Genomic DNA, 23,054 nt, shown 5'->3' on the forward strand with positions numbered 1-23,054 from the left:
TCTCTGCTAGCCGTCGTGATGGATGTACCGCCGATAGATCCCGACGGATCTGCTCAGTGCCAAGGAGCCGACGGTGAGCGTGAGGAGGCAGCAGCTCGAACGGCAGCCGACGGCGGACGGGCGGCGAGCGACGGACGGCGAGCGGCGGGCGGGCGGGCCAGGCCGGTCACCCAGCCAGGTAAACATTGCCTCCGTCGTCCGCCCAGCAATTATCTCCGCCGCCGTACGCCGGAGGGAATTAATTTTACACCCGGGTCGCGTCCACCCGGGAATTACAATCGAATGGATGTGGTCAATGCAAATGGCTGTGGCGTGCGCCGGACGCCGGGCGGGGGCGGCGGCGGGGGCGGGTCGGCACGCCGAGACGAGATGTAGAGCACGAGGGTACGGATGCCGGGACCGTCCTCCCCGGTAAGCCACCGCGTCCTGGAGTAATGAGCGCCGCACGTCGGTCCGTCGACCAGCCGTCCGCTACCGCCCCCACCCCGCGGCAGATGGCCGCTCGGACACCGCGCACGAGACTAGATCTCGGCATGGAAAGGCACCGAAGCACCGTCAGACCACATCGGCCCGCGCTGGAATTCATCCACAATAATCCCATTTGGGCCATGATTGAGGGTTACGATGGAACAAATAAATAACAACCGAACATCGGTATTTCGAGCCGACGAATAGGCTCTGTATTGGGCACAGAGGAACGATGATAAGGTGTCTCACCGAAAGAAAGGGCAGCGCGACTCTCGGCTAACAATGTGACAGAGAGAAAGGGGTCGGTATGTGAGTTTTTCTGTCACGTCGGTTCAGTGGGCGACCGTCCGACTAACAAGCGATGAGTAAGAGCGGTCACAAATGTCCCGGATCGCGACGTCCCGCCGCAAAAACCGCTATATTGTCTTTGCGCACAGCGGGTCGGCGAATTTATTCGTGGCTTTTTGCGGCGCCGGTGGCACTCGGAGATCGCCGGCGCAGATGAGACGATAGTGGCGCGAACGCTGTCACAAATCGGAGCCGACGCACCGAGCCGTCGCTCTGACACTGATACCGGTAATTGGCGACAATCGCTGCGCGCCGATGCGCTGATAACTGGGATCGTATTGCAGCCAGACTGCGGAGGGAGGCGCGCGGTGGCGGGCGGTGGCAGAGAGTTACCGGCGGCGGCGGCGGCGGGGGCGGTGGTCAGATGTTCAGATACACCACGGCACCCGCCGCCGCCACCCGCTGGCCGCCAGCTATGCGCCAAACAGACCGCAGAGGGCTCAGATGTCGGTCGATAAGGGGACGGTCGCCAGCGACAATGCCAGCTATGCGCCGCCTGCAGCGACCTTGCAGGCACCGGCCGCCGCCCGGCGGGCCGCCGCCTATCGCCGCGCGCATCGCAGCAAACAATGACAAATGACGGTGTGGCACTGCGCGCGGGGAGGCTCGGACAACTGGAGCGACCGCCAAAGACCCGTCCGCCGCTGGTAAAAGGACCGCACGGCGGCGCTGACGATGGCAGTGGGGAGGCTCCAGGCACCCACCCCTCCGCCACCGCGGGCCGGGGCCGGCCGGTTCGTGCCCGGTTCGAGGGACACTCATCACGGTGGCCGTCCTCCGTGTCCGGGGGCGTGTTGTCTGCAGCCTGCCGGACGTGGCCGGCGCTGATCCCCTCGCGACATGCAACTGGGAGAGCGTCTGAGAGCGTCTGGGCCGGCCGCGCCGTCACCACGGCCGCGGAGACAAATCGACTACACGGACAGAATTTATGGGCCCATATCGGCGCGCACCTCGAAGTGACGGCCGCTCGCCGGGTGCCGTCGGCTGGCCATCCGTCTGCCGGCGCTAATCCGGCCCGAGCGGCGGCCAACATGCAGCCGACCTCGGCCGGGCGGCGGAGCGACCTCGGACGCTCATCGCGGAGAGACCGTTCCGGCTGTCGCCGCCTCAGACGACATGGCGATCGAGCAGCTGTCCATGCATCACTACAGACGGCCGGACGGGCCACCGATCAGCGGCGGCCGACCTGTCCGGGCGAGGGTCTCGAACGACAGTTCCGTTGGCTCCGGTGGCTCCTAAGACGGCTCCTGAAGCTGCTCCTAGGGCAGCTCCAGCGGCGGCTCTGGTGGCCGTCGCGGACCGGCCGCCTCCCGCCGGTCGGCACGCTCCGCGTCGGTGTCGGCGCCGCCCATAAACCACGCACCCCGCCGGCTGGCGCGCACAAAAACCCACCTGATGCCATCGGCCACCGGCGCTCAGTGGATTTTCGGCCCGCTTTACGCGCTTCTTTGGCCGATGGCGCCACGCGGCGACATGCCTCCCGTCACGCGCTGGCATTCCGGCCGTCACGCGCTGGCATTCCGGCGGTCGTCACCCGCCCGTGACGCTGCCGGCCCCAGGTGAGCCACGGCCGCTCTCCGGCCGGCCAGATAGCGCGTGCGCTGTGATTTATCGGCCACTTTGGTGCGTGATTCGGGCCCGCTCCCCGCCGGTCGGAGAGCACGCCGCCGCCGCCACTGGAACCCCTAATCTTGGATTCATGATGTTGGTGCAGAGCGTCCGAGAGGCCGGCGCGGCGCGGCGGACCGGCCGGCTGTCACTCAGAGCGGCACCGATCCTGTCACCTGTCAGCGCGCGTGTCATTTCCGAGAGCCGAGCCGCCGACCGTCTCCATCACTGTCAAACTTGGCCGGGCCTCAGCCGGCAGGCCACATCTGTCTTACCCAGCTCACGTAGCTGACGAGCATTTCACAGTGTTGTAACCAAATCTGGAACGTTTTGTCGCGGTTTTATCATGCCCAAAAAGGATTGTGCTAAGTGCTTTCTTTCTCTATAACCCCTCTCTCCCTCTCTCTCTCTCTCTTCTTCCTCTTCCTCCCCTCTCTAAGTCTACATCCATATTTCTCCTCTCTCTATCCTCTTCCCGTCGCTCTTTCTCCCTTCACCTCCGTCTCTCTTTCTCTCCCTCTCTCCTGTATTCAACCAGGTAGCGGACTGTGGAGTGTCCTCCGCACGGGCGGAGGCGGGGGCGGGGGCGGCGCGCGATCCGCCGCGATACTGCTGAGCGCCGGCGGCCTCCGCGCAAACAAAAGGAAGGAGCGCCGAGCGGCCGATCCTCTCGTGAGCGATGGGTCGCCGGCACAATGGAGCAGAAATAACACATCTACTTGGCCGCTATTGACACCTGAATGCCGGCTGTTTACATGCGGCCAGCCAGTGTGCGGCGTAATTAACAATCAGCGGCACAGAGGCGCGGCCGACGCTCCATCAGCGGGCCATCAGTGTCTGAGGCGGCGGCTCGGGCCGCCTGTAATGGCGGCAGATAACTCCGGCAGCGCACGAGGCGCGTCGCCTGCAGTCTGGGCTGCGTGCTGGCGTCGCAACACGTGCGGGATCTCCGCGTCCCCCACCGCAGCAGACACAACAGACGGCAGTTAAAACGCGCTCCCTCGCCTGCGGGGCTCATCCCGGCGGCTCCACCGGGGACCGACCAGTCGCCGCAGAGGGCGGCTTTCCACAATGAGTCCGAGTGTCGCTCGACACATGGTCGCGTTCAACACGACTCCCTCGGGATACCGCCACGCCGCGGCAGTCGCCCTCGCCCACTGAAAACGCTACACTACAATACAAAAACGCAAAAACGGCGTGCTGCGGGGTACTTTAATTGCCGGTGCGGCCTCCTACCGGTTTGACGGAAGGCCGCCGAGCCGAGTCCGTCAAAGGCTGACGGGAGCTCCGACGGGAGCCGTGAGAACGCGGTCAGCTTCTGACCTGTGTGGGTGACACTCGGGGCGGCGGTGACCACTAATTGGTCGCTGTCACCGCGCCCAGCCGTCATCTATGACACTTGACAGTCAGCGGAAGACGTCATGTGACAGTCAGTGGAGAACCGTCCGCGGCCGGGCCGGACTGCCGGCTGGGTCCCGCCGTGCAGTGCGGGCCGTCCGCAGCCGGCATCAGGTGGCGGTTTTATCGTCACCACCCGCCGGCCACCGATGCGTCGTGGCAATAATCGTGGTCACAAACCGGCGGTCAGGCCACGCGCCGGACCTCCGCGCTCGCCACCAAAAACTGCACACCGCGGCGCCGCAGGCACGCCGTTCAGCGTGTCGCGGGGCCGGCGGGACACCTCGTTAGTTTCTGAGCAGCAGCAACGACCCGCCTCTGGTCACAGTAACCACCGGTTGGCGACACAAATTATACACTGGAGCTGCTGAATCGGCCGGCGCGCCAGAGCGTGGGGAACCGGGCGGTCGAAGCCGACCACAGTGGCGCGCTAGGATCGCACCACGCGCACCGCCACCGCCGCCGCGTGGTCGGTGCGCCATTTTCCTGACGGGAAGTGAGGGCGACCGGGACGTCCCCGCTCAGTCCTGGCTCAGCGCGCGGCGGTTCATCGCCTCTGGCGGCACTGATTTTATCAACAGGTTATTCCCTTATTCCGGGTTTAGCTACAGACAGAGACTGATAACAATGCAGTGTTCTTGGTTGCATCGCATTTAGCTTATCGTGTGGCGATTTGTTTTTAACGAACCGGAGTGCAAACGTTCACGATCCTCACGTATTAATAGCACTGTCCTTGTCCCATCAAAACGGGCGACATCTTTGCTTGTCAAATCACCACAAAAACAGTGAGACCCTGCGTCTATTTCCGTAGCACACCCGGCCACAGCTGCGTCCCCTCCACCGTCCAGGCCATACATCATCGAACACGACGTTAATTCATCGGAGACACGCGTCCGACTTCGTCACCCTCTTCGGTCCTCCCCTCTCTTCCCCTCCCTTCTGGTCTCCCCTCTATTTCCCCTCCGAGCCGCGCCAGCGGCACACTCCTTGTGAAAACACGGGCGCCTCAAACGCGTGACGAAGTGACACGGCCCGAGCTGAGAAAAGACAGTAGCGGCGACAGATCCTGCGACTGGCCACGATGGCGCCTAAAGCCACTGGGAGCTCGTCCGTCCCTCTCCGTCCCGTCCCGTCCCGCCGCTTCCCGTCCCGTTCCCGGCCGGGGCCGATCTTCTCATTACGAGCGGCGGCTCGGCCGGGCACCTCCAAAGGCCGCCGCTGGCCATTAGCTGCCAGCTAGCCTCCTGATAACGAACAGGCCCGTAAACTCATGAGCGTTCCCTAATCCAGGCCACGGTCCGCGGTCCGAACACGGTCCTCCGCGGGCCATTCTCGGTCCGCTCAAGGTCCGTCCTCGGTCCTCCCGTGGTTGGACCACGGACCAATGGTCCTCCGTGGTCTGTCGGAGGCAGGGCAGTGGCTATTATATGACCGTGTCGGTAGCAGCGGTCACTAAATGACCGTGTCGGCAGCGCGGCAGCTGCCGTGGGTCGCGCGCCGGCCGGTGTTAGCGGCCGATGTCTGGCTGCAGTCTCCAGTCCCGTGCCACTGCGCTGCAGAGGGGTGACGGACAATGGCCGCCGCGCCGCAGGATGACCACAAACAACAGCCCGCCGCGCCAGGACCGGTCATTAATTCAGCCGTTATTCTCGACCCTAGACCATCGCGCTTTATAGCCAGCGAGATCGCGTCGAGCGGCACGCGGCACGAGCCAGCCGGCGGCCATCCGAGCGCCGCCGAACGCCGGAAAACATGTAATTTTAACCGGCACGGTGGCCATCACCGGCGACTTGAAGCGATCGGGAACGGTTTGAACCCTTGGACGAGTCTAACCCGGAATTACCACCCTGACGGAATGCGTCAATGATTTATCATGAAGATAATGGTCTGGATGAGCGGCAGTCGGATTCCGAAGCCCGGATAAAACAGTGCAGACCAACTGGAGCATGACCAGTAATGGTAGACGAATCGAATCGACACCCTACGTTGGCTCTCCTTTACTCCCTGTTCCAGCCATTCCACACTGGTCGGAAACGCCCTCACGAGAGGCCACGGGCGATTCCGGAGTTTCGGATTATTTTTTATATAGATCGATTTGAAATTGATCAAATTACTATAATTAGGCCAAAAAAACTAATCCGGGTGACCAAAAATAACTGTAATCAGCCCCCGAAGATGGGGTATCCCAGAACTCGGAAACTGACGCGGAGCAAGAGGTTTCTTGAGCCGGATATTCAGAGTCTTATTGCTGATAGACACCAAATTGAAATCCCACATACTATGCATCAAAATGTTCGTTATGAAGTTGCCGACTGGTCAGTGCACAATTTTTGGTATACTTTTTCCCTAACTAAGATTTACTGTAGCTTTTTTATGAAGGCTCTCCTACAGTGATTCTGGAATATGACTGCAAAGTTTAGGTAAGAAAACAACAGGTAGTCCCATCTAGTTCCACTCTGATTTTTTGTGAGATGAAGCAGGATTTAAATTTACACCAGGGCAACATAAAAGCTAACTGCGCATATTTGCGCAAAATTTGCAGGAGCCGCTCTTCCTACCCAACTACCGCCCGCCCCGCCCCAGTTTCGGCTCGGCCGCCGCGCCCGGCTTACGCTGACCTGTGTGGCCTGCACGCATCCATGCGTAGTTAGTTGACTGGTCATTAAAAACAGATGCGCTTGAGTTTATGAATTTGGTGAAAAGCGCGTTTTATGTATGCATTTATGTATGTATTGACATCAAAAGCCTTCCACATATTGCGTGGCGAATGGCGATTACGGCTTGCATTTAGAGAGCCTTGCTATTGACAACCATCACTCGGCTGAAGAAAGTGGAAATTGAAACCTTCGTGAATATAAGACGCTGCAAATATAGGACACCTGTCACTGACTTCGGGTTACCTTGGGCCGCCTTTTTACATTAGATCACAATTCCGGTATTTAACCCTGGCCGGACCGATTGGTTTTCTATATTGACCGGGGAGGGTTGGTACAACTCCCTCGCCGTTTCGCCTCTAATTGAGCTAGAGCCTCGCGAAAAAAAAAAAACGAGCGTGTGTGTCGTTATAAGACGCACGATTACTAACCGATTTTAAGATCTTAGGTCAGCCAGTGACCTCTTCGGTCAGGTAAGTGCCACAAGGCACGGGCTCGGTTTTAGGTTAATTACTTTGCCAAAAATGATAGCACTGCAGCGATTTTGGCATCATCGTGTTTGTCTAGCTCAGGCGCGTTGAATGCTATACTTGGTGTTCGGGTGAAGTCAACTTAAGGTGTTAACCTCGGGTCAAGGTCAGGTCGGAGCCCCTCAGGTCACGAAAATGGTTGAAGGAGGTCATATCGCATATCATTCGATTCGGCAGGTCTTCCTGAGTCCAATGGTGGCTTTCCCGACTCTCTAGCTCCATCTGATCAGGAGTTATTGACGAAAAACTTATATGGCCTTAGTGACGTCATAAATGACGTCACGCAAAGTCAACGATGCTAAAGTGAAGCACTGGACCTTGCAAGGAGTGCATGAAACCATTCCCGGTGCCCGAATAGCAGCTCCCGATTTCCCTTGTTGACTTAAAGTGGTGCTAGATCCTGTATTATACTCAATTATGACGTCATAACTTAACAGATTCACGTCATATATTTAGTGCTTGACATCCAAATGATAGCTTACATATGACAGAGAAGGTATGCAAAGTTTTATGAAGTTTGCTTCACTAGTTGTGGAATAACTAGCAAAAAACTTTTGCGGAAAGGCCGCTGGCCTCTCGCTGGAGCGTTTCCGACCAGTGTGCATTCCAGCGATCCGGGCCGTGTTGTGGTGTGTGGTGGCGCAGCTGAGACAAATTGGCCGCAATCGGCATAGCCGCGCTCTCCGCCAGTAATGCACGGGTAACAGAGAGGCGCCGTATTTTTTAGGCCGTTGACAGTGATTACCTGCGCTCTGTGCGGACGTGTTTTCGCTCATGGCCGGCTGGGCGCAGGGACCGGCCGCGGTCGGAGACCAGATGAAGGACGCGATAGCCGCAGCGGAGACTCGACCGACCAGGAACGCCGCCCATTCTGATTGGCTACCGTCAGAGGCAATCATCGGCGCGTCAGGGGCAATCATCGGCGCGCCGGCCGCGCCGCGCCATTAGCGCCGCTCCCGAGTCAAATCCGGCGCGGCGCGGCGCTTCCTTTTTGTGGAGCGTCACAAAAGTCGGCCGGCCCCGACTGTCGTCGACTATTCGAGGTCGATTAACGCTGGCCGGCTCGGGAACGCGACGGGACTGGCGCCCGCCCGGCCGCCGCCGCCGCCGCCGCCGACCCGGGTCCATTGTTTCCCATGTCAGTAACCGGCGAATAGAAATAGCCAATCGGCGGAGCGGTCCGACCTGTCGACCGGTCGGCAGCGCACCCGGTGACCCTTTGGATCACCGCTCGGCAGCCAATATCGGCGCCGGGTCGGTCATTTATCGACGGTACGGAGAGCGCGCGCCGTGGCCGTCCGCGCCGACAGCAGCCATTTGTAGCCGCTTGTGGCGCACCATCCGTCACCACTGGTCGCCGCCATCTTGTGGCGAGTGCTCTACACGGCGTGCACGGCCAGCACTGAGCCGGTACACACGAGAGGCCTGCGTGACCCGAGGAGTTTGGCGTCTCCCACACTGCTAGTCACTCAGAGTTCCCCGCAGCCACTCCGCGCCGCTCGAGGACACATGTCGTGACTTCGTTTCCAGGTCTGCTTGCTTCGACACGTTATGCAATGCTTCATGACACACTTCGTGAAGGCCATAAATGTACTTTATGACTCTGCACATGTCTCTTTTCTCTGTGTGACGTCCTACCACCAGTCCGTGTCATTCCGTGCCGTCCTGCGCGCGAAGCGACCACTCGGTACTGTCCTGACACCACTCCGTGACATTTCGTGACCGGCGGACCCATTCCGTGACGAGCGGCCGGCGGGCCGGTCCGGCCGGACGCCGCGGCCGTTCTCACGGTGTGAGCGCGCCCGAACCCGTCCAAATCGGGAGAGTTTTCCGCGGCAGCTCGCCGGCACGGCAGCAGTCCAAGGCAAACCTGTCGGCTCGCGGCAAAAATCGCCGACCGTACGTCAGCGAGGCAGCAACGGCCCGCGGTCGGACGGACCGACGGACGGCACAGTGGGCTCGGCGGCACAGCGGCACTGTGGGACAGTGGGACAACGGGACAGTGGGAAGCGGGATAACGGGACAGTGGGACAGCGATATAAGGGGGCAGAAGCACGAGAGTACTTAGCAGTGAACCGACGAGGTAATCAACTCTTTCACATCAGGCCGGCTTATGTCGGCTCAGTTGTTCTGTTGTGTCATGTTGCTCGGCAGTGTGCACTGTGCAATGTCACTGCGGCGAACATAGCGCGGTTCGGCGCCAGACAGTGCCGCCGCCAGCAGTGACGCAGTGGCTCTGTGAGACGGCTCCGGCCCGGTCTACTCGGCAGGCAGTTCTGAGTCGGCGGCGGCTGATCCTGCCGACGGTAATCGGTTCGGGAGCGCACCTGGCACCGCCACGGCCGCCGGCAGCGCTCAGCCAGGGAAGGCCGGCGCAGAACCGGGCCGTGACGTGCGGCGCCGGGAGCAGAGCAGCCCCTGAGCCGGCCGGCTTACCGGAGGACCCCCGGCAGAGGCACCATTTCGCCGTAAGCTGTGCGACCGATATCGAGCGCCCAGACCGACATAGTAACACGCCGATATAATTACACTTCCCAGGAAGTGCTCGGAGTTTTCCTCCATTCATTTGGAAGTCGCGGCGCCTTCACATGCACCGCAGTTGCACGGGACATTGGGGCCGCGGATGATGGCTGTTGGTGAGGCTCCATCCGGCAGCAGAAGAGTTCATGGCTGCCGGCCGCTTCCGATTCCGGCCAGAGGTCGCGGGGTCAGCGAGGTCAGACGGGGTCAGACGAGGTCAGCAGGGTCAGCAGAAGTCAGACGGGTCCGACCGACCGCTCGCCAGGAAAATGGCGGCCCGCTCGGCGGCGTGTCCGGTCGGAGGAGACAGTGCCTGCACGCAACCACCGAACTGCTCGAGCCGCTTCCTCGGCTGCGCCGCGGCGGAGTCGGGGCCATTCAGCGGGACTCGGCCCAATATCCAGCCAACCCCCGCTGTTAGGCCTCCCGATCCACCAAATGGACAGACCCTCCAGTTCATCAAACCATGATTCATGAGCCGCATCGCGCTCCCCTCGCGCCGCCATACGGCCCCGTGCGGCGCCTATTAATTCGATATAAGCCCCGCCGGCGGCAGTGGCCATACGCCGGCGGCATCGCCACTCGGGGGACGCATAACACTCCCCAATCGACCCCGACCGCCAACTGTCGGCCGGCCGACCACAAAGGACCGCCGCCGGCGCCACTCCCCCTCCCCACGGGGCGTCGACGGCGACACGTGCCGACGACACGTCAGCCGGAGGCGCCACGTGTCACGTGCGTGTGGCCACCGGGCGATTACACGGTGTACTGGTCAGATGACTGATGAGTGCATGGCGCGAGCGGCCCTATAAAGTGGGCCCTCAGGGGTGTAGTGATAGGTGATCAGCGGCGGCGGACAATGACAATGTCAATGAATCAGGCACATGAGACATGGACAAAGGACATGGATATAAAAGAGATCGGAGGCCAAGCTGAGAAGACGCCAGCATCATAAGGAATGCGGCAGCTAACGGACCTAGCGACCGGAGCTTGACAACAGCAAATCGGCGCAGATGTCAGCGAGAAGCGGCGCGGAACGGCGCGCGAGAAGCAGTCTGCAAACACAGCGATGGAGGCGGCGGGGCCGAGCGGGTCAGCCCGCGCCGTGGAGAGGGTAAACCGACAGCCCTCGCCGGTAGGGCTGACATACCGCTCAGAGGACGCGATCACTCCCATGGAGGTAAACGTGCCGCCGGTCAGAGCAAACCGGCGCTGAGCAGGGCAAACGGACCGCCGGCCGGCCGCCGGACCGGTTGGCGTTTCCAAACAGACCGGGCTGCCGGTCGGCGCCACGCCCCGGCCGCGCACACACACGGACCCTGTCTGGGACGACTCAATCGGCGGAGCGCCGGCCGCGGTTCCGGTCGGTGGTCTCCAGTGCTGCGTCACGGTCCAGCCAGGTCCATTTGAGCGGCACCCAGCGAGGCGATATTTTGATTGGGGCCGCCGCGCACCCCGGGGGCTCCTGCGCCGCCGCCGGGGGCCGGCCCGCTCCGACGGGCGGGGGCGGCCCGGCGTTTTTGCCGGTCGACTGGGAGTGCGCGGTCAGATCGGGCGCGTGATAGCGGCCTCCTCCCTGAGCGGCGATAACGGATGGGTGCAGAGGACAGGCGACATTCCGGCCGAATATTCAGCGCCGCCCGCCGGGGGGTCTGACGTGTCGTCTGGGAACGGGGCTGGTCCTCCCGGCGGTCCCCCTCTCTCCCTCCCGTCCCCGGCCGGGCAGGTCTGGCGGCAGTATCCGCTCCCTCCGGGTCCGACGCTCCACCCCTGTTCGTGCGCTCGCCGAACCCACGGCCTCCTCACGTTCGCCTAATTGGTAAGCACCTGTCCAGTGGCTGGCTGGCGGCGGTCAGCCGGGCCGCTCCTCCTCTGGGCCCGCTGCCGGCGCCGACCATCTATCTATCCGCCCTGCCGGCCGGGCCGTCACCCCTGAGTTACTGCTGCGCCGCGCGGCCGCCGAGCTGGCTGCGCCCGCTTCGTTAGGCGGGTTTTGCGCGAAAAGACCGCCGGCAGCAGCGGCGGCAGCAGCAGCGGCGTAATTGCCGGTGCCGCCGCTATAAATCCGCTCGTGGAGGCCGCCACCGGCTCCGGCCCGGCTCCCGTGCTCAAATTCGCCCGCCGATGCGGTGGTGGCGGTCGGCGCAGCGGAGAGACCCTCAGAGCCGAAAGTAGTCGACGGGGCGGAGCGGCGCCTCTCCTATCAAACGTCGGTGGCGACGACCAACTGACATCGACAGACCAAAGAGGGCAGCGCCGAGCAGAAGCAGTCGATGGTAGCTAACCACAGCATAGAAACGGCAATGCTTGGCGTGGTAAAGACTCACCATCGCGGAGAAAAGCTTGCAAAAATAGTTCCCCGCAGTGCTGCACCACTACCGACCAAACTGTCAATGACCGTGAACCTCGCGTGGTCCCGCATCGACGGATAAAACATTCAGGCAACTCAGCTAAAAAAACTGCCAATTACCGTCAGGAGCCGCTGGACTTTTCTCGGCGCCAGCTGCGCGTTCTCAGGCTGCGCTCGCGACAGTCGGGTCGTTTTTGCCCTGCGGCGCTGATTACAACTCTGGCGAATATGATTTCCCATATGTCGCGCGCCGCGCGCCGGCAGTTATTTCGGTGACGTCGGCGCGTCGGCCGGCGGCAGGGTATGACGCGCGCTCGGTTTTTGTCGCTGTTTTTGGCCGGACAGCCGGCCGAGATGAGCAATGATTTCCCCCGCTCTAATTACGAAATTCATTACGGAAACGAGTTGGAAAAGTCGCCGCCGCCGCCGCTGCTGCGGTGAACACGATCCTATTAAAACTGGCCGTTTCCGCGCGCGGGGAGGGTGGGGTAGTCCTCTAATCGTGGTAACCCCGACCCTCAGCTCGGCGGCACAAAAAGTGCCCGTCTGCCGCACAACAATAACACACGCTAGCACAGCCCCCGAGTCCCTACCGTCCGTCCCGAGCAGCCCGGCCGGCCGGCGGCCGATAGCCGGCATTAGCCACTGTTTGCCGAGCCGGAGCTGTGCTCAGCGCCGCCCGTGGGAACCGACAGCTATCTTCAGCCGGTACTCGAGACGGCTTGTTCGAGCGTGTTGACCGGCGGCTTACGGCGACCACAAGCCGGGACCGGCTCAGATCGGGCGACACTCGACAGATAGGATTCACGGAGTCGGTAACGGACCGGGCGGCAGGCGACAGGGGACGGAGAATCCTCCACAGTCACTGGAACCACAGAGGATAGCGTGGGCGGCGGCGCCGGTACCGCTAATATTTAACCGTCCCGGCCACGATGGATCACCCTGCAACGGATCGGCCATGCGCAAACGAGCGCTACTGCTGCATGTCTCCGCTCCCCGTCACTGTTTAACCTGCAGTTCTGTCGGCATCTCTGATAAAGCTCATTGCAAATTGACATAGCGCGGTTTTCCGGTGGTATGGCGGACTGTGATAGAGACCCTCTCGAGACGCGGTGACGTCACGTGGGAACGATGTGACGTAATCAATTCTCACACTATCATGGCGAGTCAACACCGCCTCGGACAGACGGACTGGGGTCGCTCAGTCACGTCACCAAACGCCCCGCGCCGCTAGAATAGCAGCTCGGTGATGAGCTAATACGAGCTGCACCATGAGGCAGCCACAATGATAACCATTGCCGGCTAACAGCAATGGAGTATCCGTGCATCACGACTGAGTTCTGCACACGGTTCCCGCTCAGCAGACCATGTCCAAACGACATCAACGAACGCATATTTCGCCGCTCACGACCTCTCTCCGGTCAGGTAGACGGGTTGCCAACACATGGTCACTCTGTACTCTTCATAATTGAAACGCTTTTTACCCGCCACGTCTGTACGGATTAATTCCTCGTACCGGCAATTAACTTAATAAGAAACGTGCAAAAACTCAATAAGCATCATCAGGGAGCGTCGTAAAAAGTCGGCCGGACCAGTGCGAACCGGAGCAGCCGGGTCGGTCCGGCCGGGGCCGCTCGGGGCTGAGCGGGGCCCGCCCTGACTGCCCTGCTGTGATGCACCCGGTCAGGACTCATGGCTCGGCGCGGCGGTGGTCTCCCCTCTGCAGAGGTCAGTCTATCGGCGACCACAGGTCCAGTTTCCAATGTCCCTGGTGGGTTAGGTCCCATGGACTGCAGCCAGTGTTTGTGTGCGGGTCTGCGTGAGACCGACCTCCGGACTCAACCCCGTGCGCCGCCCGGCCTCTGCCAAGTCGGTCTCAGTCCCAGATAGGCATCAGCGCCGCGGTGGCGGCGGAAGCTGACACTCGATTACGAGTGGCGCGAAGGACGGCCCGCCGGCCGGCCCCGCCCCGTCAGCGGGGCTCCCGGCCGGCCGACGGGTTCAGAGGGGCCGCGACTGGTCCCGCCGGCCGCCGCTTGGTCCCCGATTATCACCGCACTGGGAGAGCCACGCCTACCGCCGGGACGGGATGACATTCCAGCGGAAACTCGCCGTCTCCGGTCTGCCTGGGACAGCCGCATGTAAGCACACGACGCCCGGCGCCGACACCAGACATGACCTGACCCAATCCAGACAGCAGCCTCGGGCGCGGGCGTGGTGCGGACCTGGCCGGGATCAGCCGCAGCGCGGACTAACCCCGGGCGGCGCCGCTCTGGCCTCGTGATGATAGTTCTTCCCGTCTGAGAGCGCCTCCGCCTGCCTTTGTATCCTCTGAGCCGATACACATTGACGCGATAATGTGAGTGAGGGGTCAGCGAAAGGGCCCACCGGCCAGCTAATTGACACCAGCAGCTTCAATTAGTGGACCGGACGCGGCCGGTGTCGGCGGCACAAACAGTGGCTCTCCCAGGCCGAGTGTTTGTGCGCAGACCACCCGGCCAATCGCGGCGACACCGCGCCGCCCGGCCGCGGCTGATGGCTCCATCGCCGCCGCCCGCGGACACGCACTAAGCTGATTACGTGTGTCTTTGTGGCCGTGTGTGAGCCGGGGCCGAGCCCGGGCGGCGGCAGCTATTGAGGAGCGGCCACCGGGCCGGTCGGCGCCTCCCTCCGTCAGTGTGGTCTGAAGAGGGACGACAGGGGACCGATGGACGGCCGCGCCGCACTGGCGGGCCAGAGACGGACAGAGACAGACGGAGACGGACGAAGACGGACGGAGAAGGCTGGGAACGAGCGGACACGGACCGGGTCGGGCGGGGCCGTGTCGAATCGTGCGACATGGCTTCATTAGCCGGCAGCGGCCGCGGGAGCGGGAGCGGCCGCCGCCGCGCTGGGACCGGACCGGCGCCGACACACCTGTCGCCGACTGCACCGGCAGGAATGTGTCGCGGCGCCGCCTGTCGTCGCCGGCTATCCGCGCACTAATCGGCCAAACCTGCTCGCCGCACCGAGCCGGCCAGATGCCGGCCGATTGTCTGATCTGGCGCGTCGATAGCCCGAGTAAAAATCACGTGGCATACCAGCCGCATTAGACACTGCAGTCCGCTGACAGTGATGATGAGCAAAAAACACGGACCGAGCGGCCCGTCGCTCTGCAGAAGACGCGACCCAAAAGTCAGTGATGACGTTGGGAAATGACTATTGAGAAACGAGCCGACAGTGCGGACCCACCGCGACCCGGGGAGAAGAGAATATCACCGCTCCATTGATACCCACAGACAAAAACCGGCGGCAAACAAACGGCGGAGCGTTTTTATTCTGGCCGCGGCGTGCCGTCGACACCATACGGACCTGACGTTGACACCGTACCTCCGACACCGTCCGACACCGTACCGTCTCGGTCGGGCGCGCAGAGCAGCGGGGCCGTGGGAGCTGGGACGGTGACACCATCCGGCTGCCCACCCGAGCCGGTCGCTCTGCAGCGCCGCTCGTCAGACGGTGTAATTGGGAGCCTCGCCGCCGGCCGGCGAGCGGCGGCTCGGTGTCAATGGAGGCGACCTGAGCCGATCCGATCCGCGGTCGGCCAGACGCGCGCGCGTCGCCTGCAGAGCTGCGTGCCTTCTCCGGTGGCGGTGAGAGGACCCGATCCCTCGCCACGTCACTCCTCGGCCGTGTCCGGTCACAGCCGGACAGCGCGATTCGCCACGGCCCGGCGGCGGTCGAGCGGCGCGCTGGACGGTCCCAGAAATCACTTGTAATGAGCAGCAGAGCAAAGAAACGCCACCGAAGAGGTCGTTAATGTCACCGCGCCGAGAGTAATGTCGGAAAAACTGTGACCTCGCATTAGGAGCGCGGCGTCTCGGGAGTGAATGGCAGCCGTGCCGGACTGGGGACAGCACCGCTCGGCGTCCCAACGTCTCTGTTAGCGGACGGACAGCGGCGCTCTGGGCCCCGCTAATGACCGATTAGCGGGCCGGCCTCTTTGTGCGCTATCTCCGGCCCTCCGACTCTCTCTCCGGTCTGTGACAATCGCACCGGGGCGAGGACATTACAAAACCAGCCTGTCACCGCCAACTGCCGTCCGGTGGACCGCGCGTCAGTTCGAGCTACATCGACTCCGTATGCCGACGTGTCGGCGTCTCGACTCCGGGATGAGCGCCGCCGCGGCTCGGCGAGGCTGGAGGAGGGCGAGGGCGAGGGAGAGGGCGGTGCGCGGAGCGGGAGGCGGGTGCAGCGCGTGCGTCGCGCCGGGGAGCCGGGCCGCCGCGCTGCCGCGCCGCCGGCCACGATTCCCAATAATTATGATAAGCGGCTGCGTGCAGCGTGTATCCCCATTCGGAAGACGCCAAAAAACGGGAGTAAGGATCGCCTAAATCAAACTGATGGCGCGCTGTGAGATGGGAAGTGGATAAGGGAGGAGCGTCGGCCGGAAAACGGTAGGCGTCTCGGCGTCGAGCACCGCTGCACGGAGCGCGGAGAGGCGTCGGAGGGGCGAGCACAGAGCTCCTGTGGTCCGGTCAGACAGCGGCAGCGGCCGACCAGCCCTGGACTCCAGCGGTGGCCGTGGCGGTGGTGGCGCGTGCATTCCGCGCTCGGCGTCACCTGTCCAGCCAAGGCCGCCGAGCGGCGCTCCTGGCCCTCCGAGGTGCCTCCTGACACGCTGCAGCAGGCCGCCGCGGGCCGGCAGCGACGTCGGTCGACCGGCCGCCACCGACAGGTGTCGGAGGAGCTGTGTAACGGGGCCCGACGGCAGAGGCACGCGGGGGTGTGGCCGCCGCACTGCCGCCGCACCAGGCGCGCCCGTCGCCGCCCGTTTATGTCGCCATCAACCGTCGGAGGCCGTCGGCTGCGTCGCGCGCCGGTTTCATTTCGGTTTGATGCGCGTTTAATTCGATCTGGCCTGTGTATCATGCAGGTGTCTGTGGGCAGCGTCCGATCTCTCCAATGGAGGTGACTCGATACGATCTTTAGAGGCCGTTAGCCGCGCTCATGTCTCTGAGCTGACAATAAAACGGTAATTGGATCCGCCGGAGCGGACAGAGCAGGCGGCGGCGATCTTTGTCGCACCGCTGCGGCGGAGCGACAGTTGCAGGTGCAGCGGTCAGAGCCGCGCCGAGCAGCACACACCCACATACCTAAGGCAGATCGGCGCGGTCAGCGCGCGTCACTCTGCCATGAAGTATGGTATCACCGGGTCCTGATACTCCGTCCGTCAGTATCACTCGGTGACGATCCGTCACGGTTATGATTCCAATCCGTGGGAAGGCGCCCGACGGTTTTCGTCCGTGGTTGGAGAACGCTGCCAGCTGGTCCGATCCGCACGACCGGCAGGTCTGCAATCGGTTCATCAGAGGGGCCGAGAGGACTAGCCGACCGAGCGACCGATCGTACTGATCGAGCCGCCCGGTAGTTCGCTTAGAAATGACAACTTCTAACGCACTGAACGCCGACAAAAGGTGCACAAACCCAGAAACAATGTGTAACACGCTCAACAGATCAAGTGGAAAATCGACGACAAACGGATAATTACGTGTGTTGGTCCGTAGTGGATCATAACTTGTGACACACGCGACACAACTACTATTTTTAACAGCAGGAATGTAAAAGGTTTCATTCGCTGACCACAAATCGTTTCACGGAGCAAACTACAACCACATTTCGCAGCAACAAACGGTACGAAGCATGCAATGAATGCCACACAGACAGGGCTGATTGATACCAGTCAGCTGCAGGGCCCGGCGGCTTAAAAGGCAGCCGTTCGGATCAGGACACGACACACCGCAAACCATAGGCGGCGGGCTGGCGGCGAGCTGGCGGGTCGTTTTCCGTCGTCGCTCCGTACCCAGCAGACCGGCGGCGCCCGGCTCGGTCCTTGGTGGACACCCCGGTCGGACAACAGGAAACATTACGGCGTTGGCCGGCCGACTGCGCTCGTAATGGCGCCGTAATGGCGGCCACGCCGCTCCCAGGGGGTCACACGGGTCACCGTGACGGCGACCCGAGCGGGCCGGCGGCGACCGTCGGCCGTCACAGCCGTCACATGAGGTCACAGCCGTCACAGCCGTCCGTCGGCCGTCACAGACGATCTCACGGCGTTTGAAACACACAGAGATCGTCTTCAGCAGCCTCAATGCCCCCCGTATCTCTCGCTAAGACACCGGCTGTGCCTTATCTCTCTAATCGAGCGCGGCGCACACACTATCTAAGCTGGACTAGGGAGCTGGGCCAGGTCGAGAGACCAGCTGTCGCCATCTACGCAAGGACAAACTCGTCGGTAGCTTTAGGTGGCATTGGCACTCGCAGAGACCACACCACAGGTTTTCCATCTCATTTCTTGGCCCATCGGGCTCGGAGAGTGAGGATTATCCCTGAGCAGATCATTGGGCCGTGTCGGTAAGTAGCGATTACATCTGAACAGGCCATTGAGGCTAGTGTTAGAGTACCTGAGCGCTGATGGACCAGAAGAAATATTAGCACATGCAGACGTGATGGAAGTGAATTCTGAACAGCATTCTGTCTGCTATGGGTCACATTGTGATTCCGTGTTCACGCGTAACTCTGTCATCCAGCACAGCGCGGACGACAAATACCATCACCCAAATGAGGCGCCGTTTGGACATTCAGTCGGAGCATGTCACGCGACTACACGTCGAACATCAGTGGCTGGCACGCGCTCGAGCCAGCCCCTCGGTGCGACATTGCTGTACTCTGGGCCTCTGTCTCGGTACTCACCATCCAGGAGAATGTGAAGGGCAGTCGGAGCGTGGCGTTGGCCGCCATCTCCGTCATGCGGAAGCTGTTGCCGTCGATGACGGCGCTGCTCGTGCTGCCAAAGTTGCAGAGGCCGGTGGTGAGCACCGGGTTCTGGTACTCCTTCAGGCAGAGTCGGAACGAGGTGCGGCACTGCAGCGGACACCGGTCGCCGGGGCCTCGCGGCGCGTCCCCGCAGCAGCTACCGTCCCGCCGCTCGCCGCTCGGGTTCTGCACTTTCTGAATTTGTAGCTCGAAAAAGCCCGAGCCGGAAACCTGTGGGGGGACACGGGTTAATCGGTGTGTTCTTGATGAAATCAGATTAGCTAGGTGTTCATCTAAAGAAAGACAGACCCCCCATTAGCCAATGGGTCTTCCTCGAGAAGACGGCCTTAAAGGAAGGGTGCCACCTTTTGGACACAACGCAGTTTTTACAAGATTAGCCTCACATGAACCTAAAAACCGGCTTCACTTACCTATGCTCGAGACGGTCAGCATTGAATCCGCACGTGAAGTTATCATTTGCGAGTTTTGCTGCCAGCATTCGGGCAGGCAAAAATCTTCAGCACTATTTCCTCGTCGTGTTAAGGGTATTTTATAAAACATGAAATCAGCAAAGGTATGTATAAAAGTTATACTTTTGAAGCATGTTTTATCATTTTGAAAGGGTATATTTTTTCTTTATGGTATACACTTAAGTTTAAAAATTTTAATTGGGAAGTTTTTCTAGTAAGTTGCATGAAGGGTGAAGGGTTCCATAGATCTCTTAAGCATTGTAAAGGAAAAACCTTTACTCGACTTATTTGATGTTCTTTGGACGTATCTTACTTAGTTCAACCACTGGCGGATCCAGGGTGTCAGCGCGGGGGGGGCATACCAGGTCACGGAGCCAAACCTAGGGTACCCCCAAATCCTGTTTTCTCATCGGATTTAGGCCACTTATTTTTCGTCATAGCCCTGACACGAGTTTTTTTCTAAAAAAAAAAAACAGAAATTGTAGGACACCTGAACCCCATTGGCAGATCCAGGAGGAGGAGACTTTTGGGACAAATACCCGGGCAGCGCCAGAAATCGACGAAAATTGGTGGGGCCGGTGGGGCCCTCAGAATGACTGGTGTACCTATAGAGCCGACCCAGGGCCGCCGGTGTGGCACCTTAAGAGGTACTGGCGTGGGACCATCAAAGCTATCGGTGTGGGTTCCCCAGAGGCAGTGGTGTGGGACCCTCAGAGGCACTGGTGCAGGAACCACAAAGGAGCCGGTGTGAGCCCTCTAAGGTGCTGGTGTGAGGTCCTCACATGGACGCCGTTGTGGTGCCTCAGACACTGGTGTGGCGCTAAGCCCACACCATTCACAGATGGCTGTGTGTGGGGCCCTTGGAGTTGTTGGTGCGAAATGCGAATGCTTAATAACCCAGTAGGACCTCTCAGAGACCGACAAAGGGCCCTCAGAGGCCGGTAACGGACCGTATGATGCCAACAATGTGCCTTCACAGGCCGGCAAGTGAGGGCCGGCAGTATCTTCAGGAGCCCTGTGGAGTCCTTAGAGATCGGCATGGTACTCTCAGACGCCGGTGGGGCCCTCAGAGTCACCGGTGTAGGACCTACAGAGTTACCGGTGGCTGACTGCCAGAGGCACTGGTGTGGGGCCCCAGAGGCGCCGGTGTGGGACCCTCAGAGTCGCCGATGTGGGACCTCAGGAGACACTGGTGTGTCAGAGGTGGCGGTGTAGGGCCCTCAGACGTGTCTGTGTGGTGCCCTCACAGTCGCCGGTGAAGACTTTCAAAGGCATCGTTGTGGGAGTCCTCACTCCTCAGAGACACATGCATGGGGGCAAGGGGTCTTCAAGAGACCAGCAAGGGCCAGCAGAGGCCTTCAGGAGCCCTGTGGGATCCTGGAGACCGGCGTGGTACTCTCAGGCGTCACTGGGAGCCCTCAGAGTCACCAGTGTGGGGCCCACTGAGTTGCAGGTAGGTAGCCGTCAGATGCGCCTGTGTAAGACCTTCAGAGGCGCCAGTGTGGGGCCCTCAGACCCGCCGCCGATGTAGGGCCTTAAAAAAGATTGGTGTTAGTCCCTCAGATTGGCGGTGTTGGGCCCTCAAAGGCGCCGGTGTGAGACCCTCAAAGGCGCCGTTATGGGCCCTCAGAGACACTGGTGTGGAGCCGTTCCATGCGGGTATGGGCCAGGACTCTAATTAGAGCTGACGCTTAATAGGGCAGCAAGGTCACTCAGAGGCCAGCACAGGGCCCTCAGAGGCCGGAGTGGGGCCCTTATGGAGATGTGTGATATGTGGCGACCCAGGAGCCCGTGACTCCGTGAGGTGCTCTCACGAGTCCTACGGGTCTTATCTCAGTCGAAATAAGGCACGCTTGGACCCTGAGCGGCCAATTGGCACTGCAGGGCCTCTCGGGCCCATAGGGCACCATGCATCTAATTAATGAGGCGGCACGCGCCCCTTGTGCCCCCCCCCCCCCCGGTTACGCTGCACTGGCTGTGGTCATACAGGTAAATCATATTCTAACCGTCCCTATTCCCAAGCGGCCGATTCCTGGTTTGCGCAATATGAGTGCCATCGTTAGACAATACGGTCAAAAGGGTTGAAACTTGAAGCGGCATGACTTCCCTGTTGTAAGAACTAAGAAGCAACATACTTTTAGACAAAATAAAGCAATGACAACTAAATTGAGGTTACTAAAACGACTCTGATCACAAAAGTAGTTACATAGGAAGACTTTTTAATCCATGTTTATTTAGTTCCTCGTTATAGGCGTAAGATTTTGAACGGGGGGGGCATACTTGTACTGAATGCCCTCCCCAGGCTCCTGTCGGGGGGGGCATATGCCCCTAATGCCCCCCCCCTGGATCCGCCAGTGAGTTCAACTTACTTACTACAACTTAGTTCAAATCATGTTATCTTCTTCCTTTTTATTTGTTCATCTTTTTGTCTCAGTTGCGCCATCAATGCAAATGGCAGAATGATATGTTGCCATGACAACAGGATATGCCAGCCGTCCTAGCTGCCACATCAAACGACCTTGAGTTGTAGTGGTGATATAAACAACGATCTTTTTTTTTGGCCAATGTATTAAATGCAATGTTTCGGTTTTTTGTATATTGTGGACGCGCTAACCACGTCTAAAAATTCAAATAAGTAAAATAGATTCATAGAACAAAAATTTCGGAAGGTGGCACCCTTCCTTTAAAGTCCACTAGTTGACAGCTCATCCCTTTTTAACTGAGCAATAACAAGGCTGACTGGAGCGAAGTAGAACATCTGTTGGTCATAATGAAAAAGGGTAGGTATGTAAGGTAAACAGCTTTTGAAGAATAAGTTAAAACGTGTCAGATGACGTGTTCCTCAATTTTTGCAAAATATGGGGTTACGTTAGGTTTATAATTGCTCATTAACTGCATGCAATTAGCAGGATGTGGATGCGTGTTGTTATTGCGGATATGCCCTTAACTTGGTAATTGTATTGCAAGTTTGAAACAATTGGTTACGTGCAACACACCATTAAGCTAAACAAATTCTTCGGCACATGCGACGTCGTTTTAATAGCGTTATCATGTAATTGTCACGTTATCTTCCTATAAACTGTTAATAGGTTTGGTAGTGTATACGTTCGAATGTAGTTTGTAATTTGTTTTCCGCAAAATTATATCTGCTTTTCTGCATGGAAATTAAAACGCATTGCAATATGTGAGATTGCACACAATCGATATCATTATGTTAAACCTAAAAAAAAAATAAGGTGCACTTTGCTGAGCAGTGGACACGCTTACGACGATAATTCAGTTTTATGATCCCTTAAGGTTGCTATTGTCCTGAATAGGATATTTTGCGTATAATTTCAGCCAAATTTAAACGGAAACGATATAAAATTTCCGAAGGAAAATGGGTATTGATGATGCAGGCAAAGGTGATTAGATTTGGTGGGTAGATAATTATTGATTATCGCACGATTGGAAAAAGCTACCTATCGTTGTTGCACGATGCTGAGGGGGCTTACCTGTCCAATAATGAGCGCCAGCAGGGTCACGGAGGCCCACATGATCGCCGCTCCTCGATCGGCCCGCATCGCTCGCCACTGGCGCGGCCCGGGGCCGGCTCTGCGCGCACTGTCCGTCCCTGAGCTCAGCACTCTCCGACCGATCACTGACGACCGCTGTAGGCGTCACACATCACACGGTCCCACCACTCTCGACCACAGCGCGCTTCACTCGCGACTACTGAGCGCACCCGGCCAGCCTGCCGGCCGCTACCTGACGCGCATGCGCGCTGAGGCCGAGCGCCGCGCCGGGCGGGCCGACCGGCCGGCCGGCCCGGTGACCGCGCGGGAGCGCACAAAAAGGTCATAGAGAGGCAGGTAATTAAACCGATAGTTAGTTATCTAAAGCTAATTAGAGAATTATCCCCGAGAAGATAGAT

The 23,054-nt window shown here is 59.9% G+C and overlaps 1 protein-coding gene across 1 annotated transcript in view; it reads right to left on the reverse strand.

The window, feature by feature from the left end:
- The window catches only part of LOC122386816 (protein jagged-1b-like), a 51,959-nt gene extending 29,105 nt beyond the window's left edge, over window positions 1–22,854 (reverse strand). Inside the window, exons 1-2 of the mRNA XM_043376456.1 lie at window positions 22,636–22,854; window positions 18,609–18,902 (exon numbers count right to left, since the gene is read on the reverse strand). Coding sequence (XP_043232391.1) covers window positions 18,609–18,902; window positions 22,636–22,704 — 363 coding nt within the window. The 5' untranslated portion in view covers window positions 22,705–22,854. The remainder of the gene's footprint in view (window positions 1–18,608; window positions 18,903–22,635) is intronic.
- Window positions 22,855–23,054: the final 200 nt, after the last annotated feature.

The sequence above is a fragment of the Amphibalanus amphitrite genome, unplaced genomic scaffold, assembly GCF_019059575.1.
Source record: "Amphibalanus amphitrite isolate SeventyFive unplaced genomic scaffold, NRLGWU_Aamphi_draft 000263F_arrow, whole genome shotgun sequence".
Taxonomy (NCBI): Eukaryota; Metazoa; Arthropoda; class Thecostraca; order Balanomorpha; family Balanidae; genus Amphibalanus; species Amphibalanus amphitrite.